The sequence below is a fragment of the Camarhynchus parvulus genome, chromosome 26 (assembly GCF_901933205.1).
Source record: "Camarhynchus parvulus chromosome 26, STF_HiC, whole genome shotgun sequence".
NCBI lineage: Eukaryota > Metazoa > Chordata > Aves > Passeriformes > Thraupidae > Camarhynchus > Camarhynchus parvulus.
The window spans coordinates 3,457,103-3,469,831 of record NC_044596.1 but is presented as its reverse complement, the minus strand read 5'-3'; the positions used below and the strand labels follow the sequence as shown (position 1 = coordinate 3,469,831).

The window sequence follows — 12,729 nt, the reverse complement described above, 5'->3', positions numbered from 1 at the left end:
CTCTCCACCAGCAATAACGGGGAATGTGGCACCAGAGGGAAATGGGGATTTCCTTTTATCCCATAAAATCTTTTTTTCCTCCTCTTCCCCAGCCCCAGTAAAACAGCAGGGGGGTTTTTAGGGAGCTGTTTCCTCCCCAAATTCCCTCCTGGCTGCAGAAGGCTGGGAGGGCAATTGAGCAGCACTTGCCAAAAGCACTTTGGGATGTCCCAAAAAGGGCCCCAGTGGGGCCACAAAAAGGGGATTACAGCCCCTCCTCACCCTGCTCAGAGAGGGGCAGGAGAAAATAAATCCTGACCACATTTTGGGGTTTCTGTTCCACAGAGAGAACCCAGCTGGTCCAGGAAGAGCAGAAGAAAATCCTGACCAAATTTTGGAGTTTCTGCTCTACAGGGAGGACCCAGCAACTCCTGACCAAATTTTGGGGTTTCTGCTCCACAGAAAGAACCCAGGGGAGCGAGGTTTGTTGTAGTCCAGGAAGAGCAGAACAGTTCCTGACCCAATTTTGGGGTTTCTGCTCCACAGAGGAGTGAGGATTTTGCTGGTCCAGGAAGAGCAGAACAGTTCCTGACCAAATTTTGGGGTTTCTGCACTACAGGGAGGACCCAGCAACTCCTGACCAAATTTTGGGGTCTCTACTCACCAGGGAGAACCCAGCTGGGCCAGGGAGGGCAGGAGCAACTCCTGACCAAATTTTGGGGTCTTTGCTCCACAGGGGACTGAGGGTTGTGCTGCTCCCAGAAAGGCAGAGCAGTTCCTGACCAAATTTTGGGGTTTTTGCTTCACAGGAAGAACCCAAATAGTGAGGGTTGTGCTGCTCCAGGAAGGGCAGGAGAAAATCCTGACCAAATTTTGGGGTTTCTGCTCCACAGGGGAGTGAGGATTTTGCAGGTCCAGGAAGGGCAGGAGCAATTCCTGACCAAATTTTGGGGTTTCTGTTCCAAAGGGAGAACCCAAATAGAGAGGATTCTGCTGCATTCTGATTCTCCAGGAAGGGCAGGAGAAAATCCTGACCAAATTTTGGGGTTTCTGCACTACAGGGAGGACCCAGCAACTCCTGCCCAAATTTGGGGGTTTCTGCTCCACAGAGGAGTGAGGGTTGTGCTGGTCCAGGAGGAGCTCCTGACCAAATTTTGGGGTCGAGAACCCAAATAGTGAGGGTTGTGCTGGTCCAGGGAGGGCAGAGCAATTCTTGACCAAATTCTGGGGTCTTTGTTCCACAGGGGACTGAGGATTGTTCTGGTCCAGGGGCAGCAGAAGCAGCTCCTGCCCAAATTTTGGGGTTTCTGCTCTACAGGGCAGTGGGGATTGATCTGGTCCAGGAAGAGCAGGAGCAGCTCCTGATCAAATTCTGGGATCTCTGCTCCACAGGGAGAACCCAGCAACTCCTGACCAAATTTTGGGGTCTCTGCTCCAGGAAGAACCCAAATAGTGAGGATTGTTGTGGTCCAGGGAGAGCAGGAGCAATTCCTGACCAAATTTTGGGGTCTCTGCTCCACAGGAAGAACCCAGCTGGTCCAGGGAGAGCAGGAGCGATTCCTGACCAAATTTTGGGGTCTCTGCTCCACAGGTTGTGCTGCTCCAGGTCCCAGCTCACCCCCAGAATTGCACAGTGCTGAAGCACACCCAGCTCCTCATCCTCAGCAGCTCTGGGGCTCTGCTGGGATGTGCTGGTCCCAGGGAGGGAGGAAACTGCTGGAATGTCCCCAAAAGGGAGGGGGTAAAGGTGCAGAAAGTTAAAGAAAATCCCTCTGGCAGCCCAGGCCAGCACTGCCAGAGGGGGAAGTGCTCAAAATTAAAAAAAAAAAATTCAATATAATCCAAGGCACTGCTTGGACATGGATTGTGCTCCATGAGAGCAGCAGAAAAAATCAGGGATATTCCCAAATTAGCAATATTCCCAATGAGGAATATTCCCAATGAGGAATATTCCCAATGAGGAATATTTCCAGTGAGGAATATTCCCAAATCAGGAACAAACCCGAATGAGGAGCATTCAAAAAGAGGAACATTCCCAAATGAGGGATATTCCCAAATGAGGGACATTCCCAAATCAGGAACATTCCCAAATGAGGAACATTAAAAAAGAGGAATATTCCCAAATGAGGAATATTCCCAAATAAGGAACAATCCCAAATGAGGAATATTCAAAAAGAGGAATATTCCCAAATGAGGGATATTCCCAAATCAGGACATTCCCAAATCAGGAACAATCCCAAATGAGGAATATTCAAAAAGAGGAATATTCCCAAATGAGGGACATTCCCAAATCAGGGACATTCCCAAATCAGGAACACATTCCCACTCCTCTTCCTCCATCCCTCACTCCAAGGCACTGCAGCAGGGCTGTGCTGAGGAAACAGCCACTGAAAAGGTTCAAAATCACAGGAAAAAACCCCAAACCAGGGACAGTCCAGGGAAAGGTGACCATGACGATGACGATGATGATGATGATGAGGAGCCCAGGCACGGAGTGTCAGCGGCCTCAGCAGCAGGCCCAGCCTGGAGGGGAGGTCTCCTTGATGTTGATGTAATCCCCAGTGCCAGCAGAGCAGGAGCTGCCGTCTCCTGTAGATGAGGACATCATCTTCTCAATCAGAACCCTGGGGAAAAAAAAATTCCTGAGTTTGATTTGGGGCTTTTTCTGGTTGGGTTTTCTTTGTGTGGTTGGTTGGATTTTGTTTTTTTGTTTTTGTTTTTTTTTTTTTTTGAATCAGCAGCATTGGGCAATGCAGAAAAGAAATAAAAAATTAAAAAAGCAAACCTCAGAAGTGTGGGGAATGCATTTGTAGTTAGTGCAGAAAAGAAATAAAAATTAAAAAAGCAAAGCTCAGAAGGGTTGGAAATGGATTTTTGTACAGAGTAGGGCAGTGCAAAAAAGAAATAAAAAATTAAAAAAGCAAAGCTCAGAAATGTTGGAGATGTATTTGTAGAGAGTTGGGCAGTGCAGAAAATAAATAAAAATAAGAAGCAAGGCTCAGAAGCGTGTGAGATAGATTTGTAGAGAGTTGGGCAGCGCAGAAAAGAAACAAAAAATAAAAATCAAAGCAGTGTTTTGCCCCTCCCTTCCCTGTCACCATCATATTTTCTGAAAAATCCTCTTTGCCCAGGATCCCTGGGCACTGCCAGGGCTGCTCTGGGCAGGGAGTGACCTCTGGGACACTGTCACGGATATATTTTATGGAAAATCCTTTCGTTAGGATGTTTTCTCCTGAGAAGCTGAGAAGCTTCAGCTTCTCCATGTTTTGCTCCTTTCAAATGTCATTTAGAGAATTGTTTACCCAGCGTGTGAAATTGGTTTTACTTGGTGACCAATGACAGCCACCTGTGTCGAGGCTGTGAGCAGTGACAAGATTTTATTATCATTCTTTTCCTATTCCTTTCAAGCCTTCTGATGAAATCCTTTCCTCTCTATTCTTTTAGTGTAATTTTAGTATATAATTTTCTTATAATATAATATAATTTTCTCATAATATAATATAATTTTCATATAATAAATATAACATAATAAATATAACATAACATAACATAATAATAGTATAATATGATGTAATATGATATAATATAATATAAATAATATAATATAATATAATATAATATAATATAATATAATATAATATAATATAATATAATATAATATAATGTAATATAATGTAATATAATATATACTATAATATACTATAATATAATATACAAATTAATATAAATATAATATAATATAATATAATATAATTATTACAATACAATATAATACCAGCCTTCTGAACCATGGAGTCAAGGCTCTCATCTCTTCCCTCGTCCTGGGGACCCTCAAACACCAGCACAGGACACAGCACCAGGCACTGCTCCTACCTCATGGACTCGCTGATGTTTTTGTTTTCCTTCACAGACGTCTCCACCCACCCTGAAAATCCATTTTCTTTGCTGAACCGGTCGATTTCCTCCCTGGTCACTGCCCACGGGGAAAGGTCACACTGCAAGGCAGAAATGGGGCATTTTAGGGGCGCTCAATCCCACAATGGGTTTGGTTGGAGGAATTTTAATTTAATGTATAAATTTAATGTATAAATTTAATAAATTTAATTCCTCATTAAAATCATCCTGGGACATTTCCACTGTGCCGCTGCTCCAACCTGGCCTGGGACACCCCCAGGGATGGGGCAGCCATGGATTTTTTGGATCATCAGTGCCCCACCCTCTCAGGGGGGAATTTCTCCCCAATTTTGCAGCTGGGAGGGCCCTGGGAGGCAGCTCAGCCCTGCCAGCTCCCAAATCCCAGGGCAAGGCTCTCCCTGGCGTGTTGCAAGCAGAAATTTCTTTATCTGATATCTCAGGCACTGACACACCTCAGTCAGGAACGCCTGGAATGGAGATTCCAACTTTGTCCCTCATCCCAAATCTGCCTCCCCAACCTCGTCCCCCATCCCAAATCTGCCTCCCCAACCTCGTCCCCCATCCCAAATCTGCCTCCCCAACCTCGTCCCTCATCCCAAATCTGCCTCCCCAACCTCGTCCCCCATCCCAAATCTGCCTCCCCAACCTCGTCCCCCATCCCAAATCTGCCTCCTCAACCTTGTCCCTCATCCCAAATCTGCCTCCTCAACCTTGTCCCTCATCCCAAATCTGCCTCCTCAACCTTGTCCCTCATCCCAAATCTGCCTCCCCAACCTCGTCCCCCATCCCAAATCTGCCTCCTCAACCTTGTCCCTCATCCCAAATCTGCCCCCAGCTCGTCATCCCAAATTCCCCACTCGTCCATCCCAATCTGCTCCCAACCTCCCCCATCCCAATCTCTCCTCAACCTTGTCCTATCCCAAATCTGCTCTCCAACCTTCCCCCATCCCAAATCTGCCTCTCAACCTTGTCCCTATCCCAAATCTCCTCCCACCTCGTCTCATCCCAAATCTGTCCCCAACCTCGTCCCCCATCCCAAATCTGCTCCCCAGCCTCGTCCCCATCCCAAATCTGCCCCCAACCTTGTCCTATCCCAAATCTCCCCCAACCTCCCCCCCATCCCAAATCTGCCTCCCCCAACCTCGTCCCCCATCCCAAATCTGCCTCCTCAACCTTGTCCCTCATCCCAAATCTGCCTCCTCAACCTTGTCCCTCATCCCAAATCTGCCTCCTCAACACACAAACCCACAGAGAAACACACAAAACCACACACAGAAACAAACACGGAGAGAAACACACAAAAACCATACAAACCCACAGAGAAACACAAAAAACACACAGAGATACACACAAAACACACAAAACATACAGAGGAACACACAAACACAGAGAAACACACAAAAACATACAAAAAAGCCCACACAGAAACACACAAACACGGAGAGAAACACAAAAAACCCATACAAACCCACAGAGAAACAGAAAAAACACACAAAAAACCTTACAAACCCACAGAGAAACATACAAAAACTATAGAAACCCACAGAGAAACACACAAACCCACAGAGAAACACACAAACCCATAGAAACAAACAGAGAAACGCAGAAAAACCATACAAACCCACAGAGGAACACACGAAAAACATAGAAATCCACAGAGAAACACACAAAAAACCATAGAAATCCACAGAGAAACACACAAAAAACATAGAAACCCACAGAGAAACACACGAAAAACATACAAACCCATAGAGAACCATGCAAAAATCATACAAAACCCCACAGAGAACCACACAAAAATCATACAAACCCACAGGGAAACACACAAAAATCATAGAAAGACACAGAAAAACACACAAAAATCATACAAACCCACAGAGAACCACACAAAAACCATACAAACCCACAGGGAAACATACAAAATACACACGAATCCACCGAGAACCCCACAAAACGCCCCCAAAAGCCCAGCCCAGGCAGGCTGCCCACCTTGTTGGCCAGCAGCAGGCAGGGCACGGGGCTCCCATCTGGCAGCACCAGCTTGCTGTCCAGGTCCTGCTTCCACTTCTGGCTGTTGCTGAAGGTGCTGCTGTTGGTGACATCAAACATGATGACACAGGCCGAGGCCTCCCTGTAGTACAGGCGGGTCATGGACGTGAAACGCTCCTGCCCTTGGGTCAGAACCAGAGAAAAACCCAGCCAGAGTTGGTATTTTGGGCGGTTGTGCAGGGAGATTGTGTGTTTGTGGGGTGTTATCTAGGTAGATTGTGTGTTTGTGGGCTGTTATCTAGGCAGATTGTGTGTTTGTGGGGTGGATTTGGTGTGTTCATGTGGGGGGATTTGGGATGCGGCCTGGCTGGGAATCTCTGGGCTGGGCAGGGGTCAGGTCATGGAATCGTGGAAAACCCACGGAGAAACACACAAAAACCATACAAACACACAAAGAAACACATAAAAACAGAAAAAACCCCACACAGAAACACACAAACCCACAGAGAAACACACAAAACCCCACAGAGAAACACACAAACCCCACACAAAACCCCACACAGAAATCCACAGAGAAACACACAAAAACCATACAAAACCCATGGAGAAACAGACAAACACACAAAAACCATACAAAGCCACAAAAAACACAGACAAACATACAAAACTACACATAGAAACCACATGACCCTTTTGGGGTCAGAACCAGAGAAAAGCCCAGCCAGAGTTGGTATTTTGGGGGTTGTGCAGGGAGATTGTGTGTTTGTGGGGTGTTATCTAGGTAGATTGTGTGTTTGTGGGGTGTTATCTAGGGATTGTGTGTTGTGGTTTTGGTGTGTTTATGTGGGGGGATTTGGGATGCGGCCTAGCTGGGAATCTCTGGGCTGGGCAGGGGTCAGGTCACAGAATCGTGGAAAACTCACGGAGGAACACACAAAAACCATACAAACACACAAAGAAACACATAAAAACAGAAAAAACCCCACAGAGAAACACACAAACCCACAGAGAAACACACAAAACCCCACAGAGAAACACAGAGAAACACACAAACCCCACACAGAAACACACAAACCCCACACAGAAGCCCACACAGAAACCCACAGAGAAACGCACAAAAACCATACAAACCCATGGAGAAACAGACAAACACACAAAAACCATACAAAGCCACAAAAAACACAGACAAACATACAAAACCACACATAGAAACCACATGATCCTTTTGGGGTCAGAACCAGAGAAAAGCCCAGCCAGAGTTGGTATTTTGGGGGTTGTGCAGGGAGTTTGTGTGTTTGTGGGGTGTTATCTAGGTAGATTGTGTGTTTGTGGGGTGTTATCTAGGCAGATTGTGTGTTTGTGGGGTGGATTTGGTGTGTTCATGTGGGGGGATTTGGGATGCAGCCTGGCTGGGAATCTCTGGGCTGGGCAGGGGTCAGGTCATGGAATCGTGGAAAACCCACAGAGGAACACACAAAAACCATACAAACACACAAAGAAACACATAAAAACAGAAAAAAACCCACAGAGAAACACACAAACCCACAGAGAAACACACAAACCCACAGAGAAACACAGAGAAACACACAAACCCCACACAGAAACACACAAACCCCACACAAAACCCCACACAGAAGCCCACACAGAAACCCACAGAGAAACGCACAAAAACCATACAAAACCCATGGAGAAACAGACAAACACACAAAAACCATACAAAGCCACAAAAAACACAGACAAACATACAAAACTACACATAGAAACCACATGACCCTTTTGGGGTCAGAACCAGAGAAAAGCCCAGCCAGAGTTGGTATTTTGGGGGTTGTGCAGGGAGATTGTGTGTTTGTGGGGTGTTATCTAGGCAGATTGTGTGTTTGTGGGGTGGATTTGGTGTGTTTATGTGGGGGGATTTGGGATGCGGCCTGGCTGGGAATCTCTGGGCTGGGCAGGGGTCAGGTCACAGAATCGTGGAAAACTCACAGAGGAACACAGAAAAACCATAAAAACACACAGGGGAACACACAAAAACCATACAAACACGCAAAGAAACACACAAAAACACAAAAAACCCCACACAGAAACACACAAACCCTACACAGAAACACACAAACCCCACACAAAACCCCACACAGAAACCCACAGAGAAACACACAAAAACCATACAAACACACAAAGAAACACACAAAACCACAAAAAACCCCACACAGAAACACACAAAACCCCACAGATAAACACACAAAACCCCACAAAGAAACACAGAAGCGGCGGGGTTGGGTTTTTGGGGTTTTTTTGTTGTTTTTTTTTTTTTTTTTTTTTTTTTTTTTTTTTTTTTTTTTTTTTTTTTTTTTTCTTGTTTTTTTTTTTTTTTTGTTTTTTTTTGTTGTCTTTTGTTTTTTTTTTTTTTTTTGTTTTTTTTTTTTTTTTTTTGTGTGGTTTTGGGTTTTGGTCTGGCTTGGATTTTTTGGGCTGGGCGGGGGTCAGGTCACAGAGGAGAAACCACACAAACCCCACACAAAAAACCCACAGAGAAACACACACAAAACCATAAAACACACAAAGAAACACACAAAAACACACAAAACCCCACACAGAAACACAGAAAAACACACAAAACCCCACACAAACACACACAGAGAAACAAAAACCATACAAACCCACAGAGAAACACAGAAAAATCATAGAAACCCACGAAGAAACACAGAGAAACACACAAACCCCACACAAAAACCCACAGAGAAACACACAAAAACCATAAAAACACACAAAGAAACACACAAAAACACACAAAACCCCACACAGAAACACAGAAAAACACACAAACCCCACACAAACACACAGAGAAACAAAAACCATACAAACCCACAGAGAAACACAGAAAAATCATACAAACCCATGAAGAAACACAGAGAAACACACAAAAACCACACAAACAGAGAAACACAGAAAAACACACAAAACCCCATATAGAAACACACAAACACACGGAGAAACACACAAAAACCATACAAATCCACAGAGAAATACACACCAAGTTTGTCTGGGTTATCAGGGACCAAAGATCACCCAATGGACAGGGTGGGCTGGGACACCCCCAGGGATGGGGCACCCCAATATTTGCATTATTCCCATGTAACCTGGTGCCCCAATATTTGCATTATTCCCCTTAACCCAGTGCCCAGGGATGGGACACCCCAATATTTCCAATATTCCCCTGTAACCCAGTGCCCCAATATTTGCATTATTCCCATGGAACCCACGGATGGGACACCCCAATATTTGCATTATTCCCATATCACCCAGTGCCCTGAGGCCACCTGGGTGTCCCTGGGCACCCCAGGGGCACGGTGCCAGCTCTGCTTCCCCCACCTCCAACTCCTTTTTGGGGCCAAAACCGAAAGTTTCTTGCTGCACTGCTGACTCTGCCAACTTCTCCTTCCTGATGCCATTTTAAGGATTCGAGGCAGCCCAGGCAGAGGAAACCACAGCCCTGTTTTCCTCCCTGCTCCACATGCACAGGGCCCATTTTAGAGATGCTGCTGCCCAGAGCTCTCCTGGTGCCAGGGAATTTGGGAAATTCATTCCTCTGCCCCTCTCCAGCTCCTTGTTCCACTCCAGCTTTTATAATTCTGTCCCTCAGAGTGTGGCTCGTGCCAGAAATTTGTGTTTTAACCCAAAATTTGGAGCTGAGCAGTCTCATGTCCAGCCAGTTCCACATTTCCTCTGCTCTGGCACAGAGGGGAAAGGCTCAGCAGGAATTACTGTGGGCATTCCTTGCAGGTGGATTTTTAATTAAATATTTAAATTACTACAGCACGCTGGAGGCAGCAAAGCAGAGCAGCCCTGCCCCTGGAATCCACAGGCAGCTGGGATTTATTTTTGGAGAAGGAAAAGGAAGAAAAAAGAAGAGGAAAGGAAAGGAAAGGAAAGGAAAGGAAAGGAAAGGAAAGGAAAGGAAAGGAAAGGAAAGGAAAGGAAAGGAAAGGAAAGGAAAGGAAAGGAAAGGAAAGGAAAGGAAAGGAAAGGAAAGGAAAGGAAAGGAAAGGAAAGGAAAGGAAAGGAAAGGAAAGGAAAGGAAAGGAAAGGAAAGGAAAGGAAAGGAAAGGAAAGGAAAGGAAAGGAAAGGAGAAAGGGAAAGGAGAAAGGAAAGGGGAAAAGGGAAAGGGGAAAAGGGAAAGGGGAAAAGGGAAAGGGAAAAGGGAAAGGGAAAAGGAAAGGGAAAAGGGAAAGGGAAAAGAATAGGAAGGGGAAAAGAAGAGGAAAGGGAAAAGAGGAAAAAGAAGGCCAAAAGGGCCAAAACACTGAGAACATGAAAAAAACCTTGCAAATACCTGCAATGTCCCAGAGCTGCAGCCGAACGGTCTCCGACTCCGACCACTGAACCACCTTCAGAGCAAAATCCACTGGAGAATTCCCAAAAAGAGCAGGGAGGAAAGGAAAGCTGCTCGGGGCCATTCTGCAGCACGGGGCTGCACCTGCACAGCCCCTCCCTCTCTCCCAGAGCCCTCCCAAATCCTGCACCAGGGTCACCAGCCCAAGCACAATTCCAGGCTGGATGGGGCTTGGAGCAGCCTGGGACAGGGAAAGGTGTCCCTGTTTATGGGGTCAGAGGAGATGTGAGGTCCTTTCCGAGCTGAATCACCCCATAATAACCTGGGATGGGGAAAGGTGTCCCTGTTTATGGGGTCAGAGGAGATGTGAGGTCCTTTCCGAGCTGAATCACCCCATAATAACCTGGGACAGGGAAAGGTGTCCCTGTTTATGGGGTCAGAGGAGATGTGAGGTCCTTTCCAAGCTGAATCACCCCATAATAACCTGGGATGGGGAAAGGTGTCCCTGTTTATGGGGTCAGAGGAGATGTGAGGTCCTTTCCGAGCTGAATCACCCCATAATAACCTGGGACAGGGAAAGGTGTCCCTGTTTATGGGGTCAGAGGAGATGTGAGGTCCCTTTTGAGCTGAATCACCCCATAATAACCTGGGATGGGGAAAGGTGTCCCTGTTTATGGGGTCAGAGGTGCTCTAAGGTCCTTTCAGAGCTGAATCACCCCATCTTTGCTGTCACCAGTGAGTCAAAAGAGGAAGCCCTGTGCTGTTCTCAGATGTGTCAGGGTTTCAACCTGGCAGCCAGACCTAGCTGGGCTGGAACTGACCAAAACCAGGAAGAAAGCACAAAAAGAAAAGTCCCAGGAAGCAGCCTGCAGCATTTCCTGCTGGGAGAGAGCAGGGCCCAGCCCAGCTCTATGTCTCTCTGGATTTTGCACCTCTAATCCATCCCCTCTCAGCTCAGGAATAAGAAGTTTTAAACAGCTGTGCTCGATTTTGGGTCCTTGGGGAGATTTCCTGGGTAAACCCTTGGCAGCTCCTGCTCCTTCCAGGTTATTCATCCACACAAAGATTCCAAATCCTGCTCAGCCCCATTCCCTCCTCCCAGAGCTTCCCAAGAGCTGCTGACCCCTCAGCAGCCAGGCCAGGCTGTTTCACTAAAGCCAGACCAGCGCTGCTGCTGGTTTTACTGGGATGAGCTGAGCCTGGAACCTCAGCCTGTCCATCTTACAGCTCCTGGGGTGGTTATGCCAAGGGGTAGGGGCACCCCAAATGAGCCTGGCAGGAGGACAGAAGCTCCTGGAGGCTCAGGGCTGTTCAATTAACACCAAACCAGCCCTGCTGCTGGTTTTACTAGGATGAGCTAGTAAACTCAGCTCATAAACTCAGACTATCCAGTTTATAACTCCTGGGGTGGTTATGCCAAGGGGTAGGGGCACCCCAAGTGAACCGGGCAGAGGGACAGAATCACCGGGGGGCTCAGGGAAGAGGGTCAGGGAGTTAATATCCCATAAATCCCCGATGATACACGGCTGTTCCCACCCCAAACTCCCAAGCCCAGAGCCCGGGGAGGACGGGGGGAGAGGGGAGAGCTCTGCCGGGATGAGGGGCGCGGTGCGGGCAGGGGATGTGCAGCACGGTGGGCACGGTGCTGGACCCCGGGAATCCCCGGGAACCACAGGGAACCCCCGAGAACCCCCCAGTAACGCCCGAGAACCCCCCGGTAAACCCCGGGAATCCCAGTAGGGAACCCCTAGGAACCCCCCAGTAACCCCCAGAGAACCCCCGGTAACACCCGGAGACCCCCAGTAACCCCCCGCCGGACCCCCCTCGGTAACCCCAGAGAAGCTCCGGTAACCTCCGAGCACCCCCAGGGCACCCCCGGTAACCCCAGGTAACCCCCTATAACCCTAGAGACCCCCCAGAGCACCCCAGGTAACCCCCAAGGACCCCCCGGTAACCCCCGGTAACCCCTCGGTAACCCCCAAGGACCCCCCGGTAACCCCCGGCAACCACTCGGGAACGCCCAAAGACTCCTCAGTAACCCCAGAGAACCCCCGAGAAGAACCCCCCGGGAACCCCCCAAGAACCCCTGGTTACCCCCGATAACCCCCGGTACCCCCCCGGTAACCACTCGATAACCCCCCGGTACCCCCCGGTACCCCCGGTATCCCCGTTAAGCCGGTAGCCCCGGCGCGCTCACCGCCCACGGTGGATTTGTAGTGCCGGTTGAAGCTGTCGTTGGCGTAGCGCTGCACCAGCGAGGTCTTGCCCACCGTGGCGTCCCCCACCACCAGCACCTTGAACATCCGATCGCGCTGCCCCATCCCGGCCCGGCCCGGCCCGGCCCGGCCCCGCTCGCTCATGTGAGGCTCAGCTGGGGCAGCGCCGCGGCCGCCCGGGGCTGCCGGGATCTGTAGTTCGGTGCCTTCCGCCGGGGCCAGCGCCGGATGGAGCCCGGAACGTCCCCAGTGGCAGCAGATCTGCTCTGTGCGCCCCCAAATCTGCTCTGTGCACCCCC

At 48.3% G+C, this 12,729-nt stretch overlaps 1 protein-coding gene across 1 annotated transcript; it reads right to left on the bottom strand.

The window, feature by feature from the left end:
- Positions 1-2,305: 2,305 nt before the first annotated feature.
- Positions 2,306-12,556, bottom strand: RAB29 (RAB29, member RAS oncogene family). The gene is made up of 5 exons (XM_030965849.1): positions 12,412-12,556; positions 10,215-10,286; positions 5,884-6,065; positions 3,853-3,974; positions 2,306-2,603 (listed from the first exon to the last, which is right to left on the bottom strand). The coding sequence occupies exons 1-5, from the start codon at positions 12,533-12,535 to the stop codon at positions 2,486-2,488; spliced, it is 618 nt and encodes a 205-aa protein (XP_030821709.1). The 5' UTR covers positions 12,536-12,556; the 3' UTR covers positions 2,306-2,485.
- Positions 12,557-12,729: the final 173 nt, after the last annotated feature.

What these genes read in the sequence shown, in the direction of transcription:
- RAB29 (XM_030965849.1), bottom strand. Translation starts at nt 12,535, where the DNA reads ATGGGGCAGCGCGATCGGATGTTCAAGGTGCTGGTGGTGGGGGACGCC. An exon ending in CTACAAATCCACCGTGGGCG is followed by an intron (nt 10,287 to 12,411) that starts GTGAGCGCGCCG and finishes GGAATTCTCCAG; the next exon opens with TGGATTTTGCTCTGAAGGTG. An exon ending in AACATCAGCGAGTCCATGAG is followed by an intron (nt 2,604 to 3,852) that starts GTAGGAGCAGTG and finishes TTTTTTCCCCAG; the next exon opens with GGTTCTGATTGAGAAGATGA.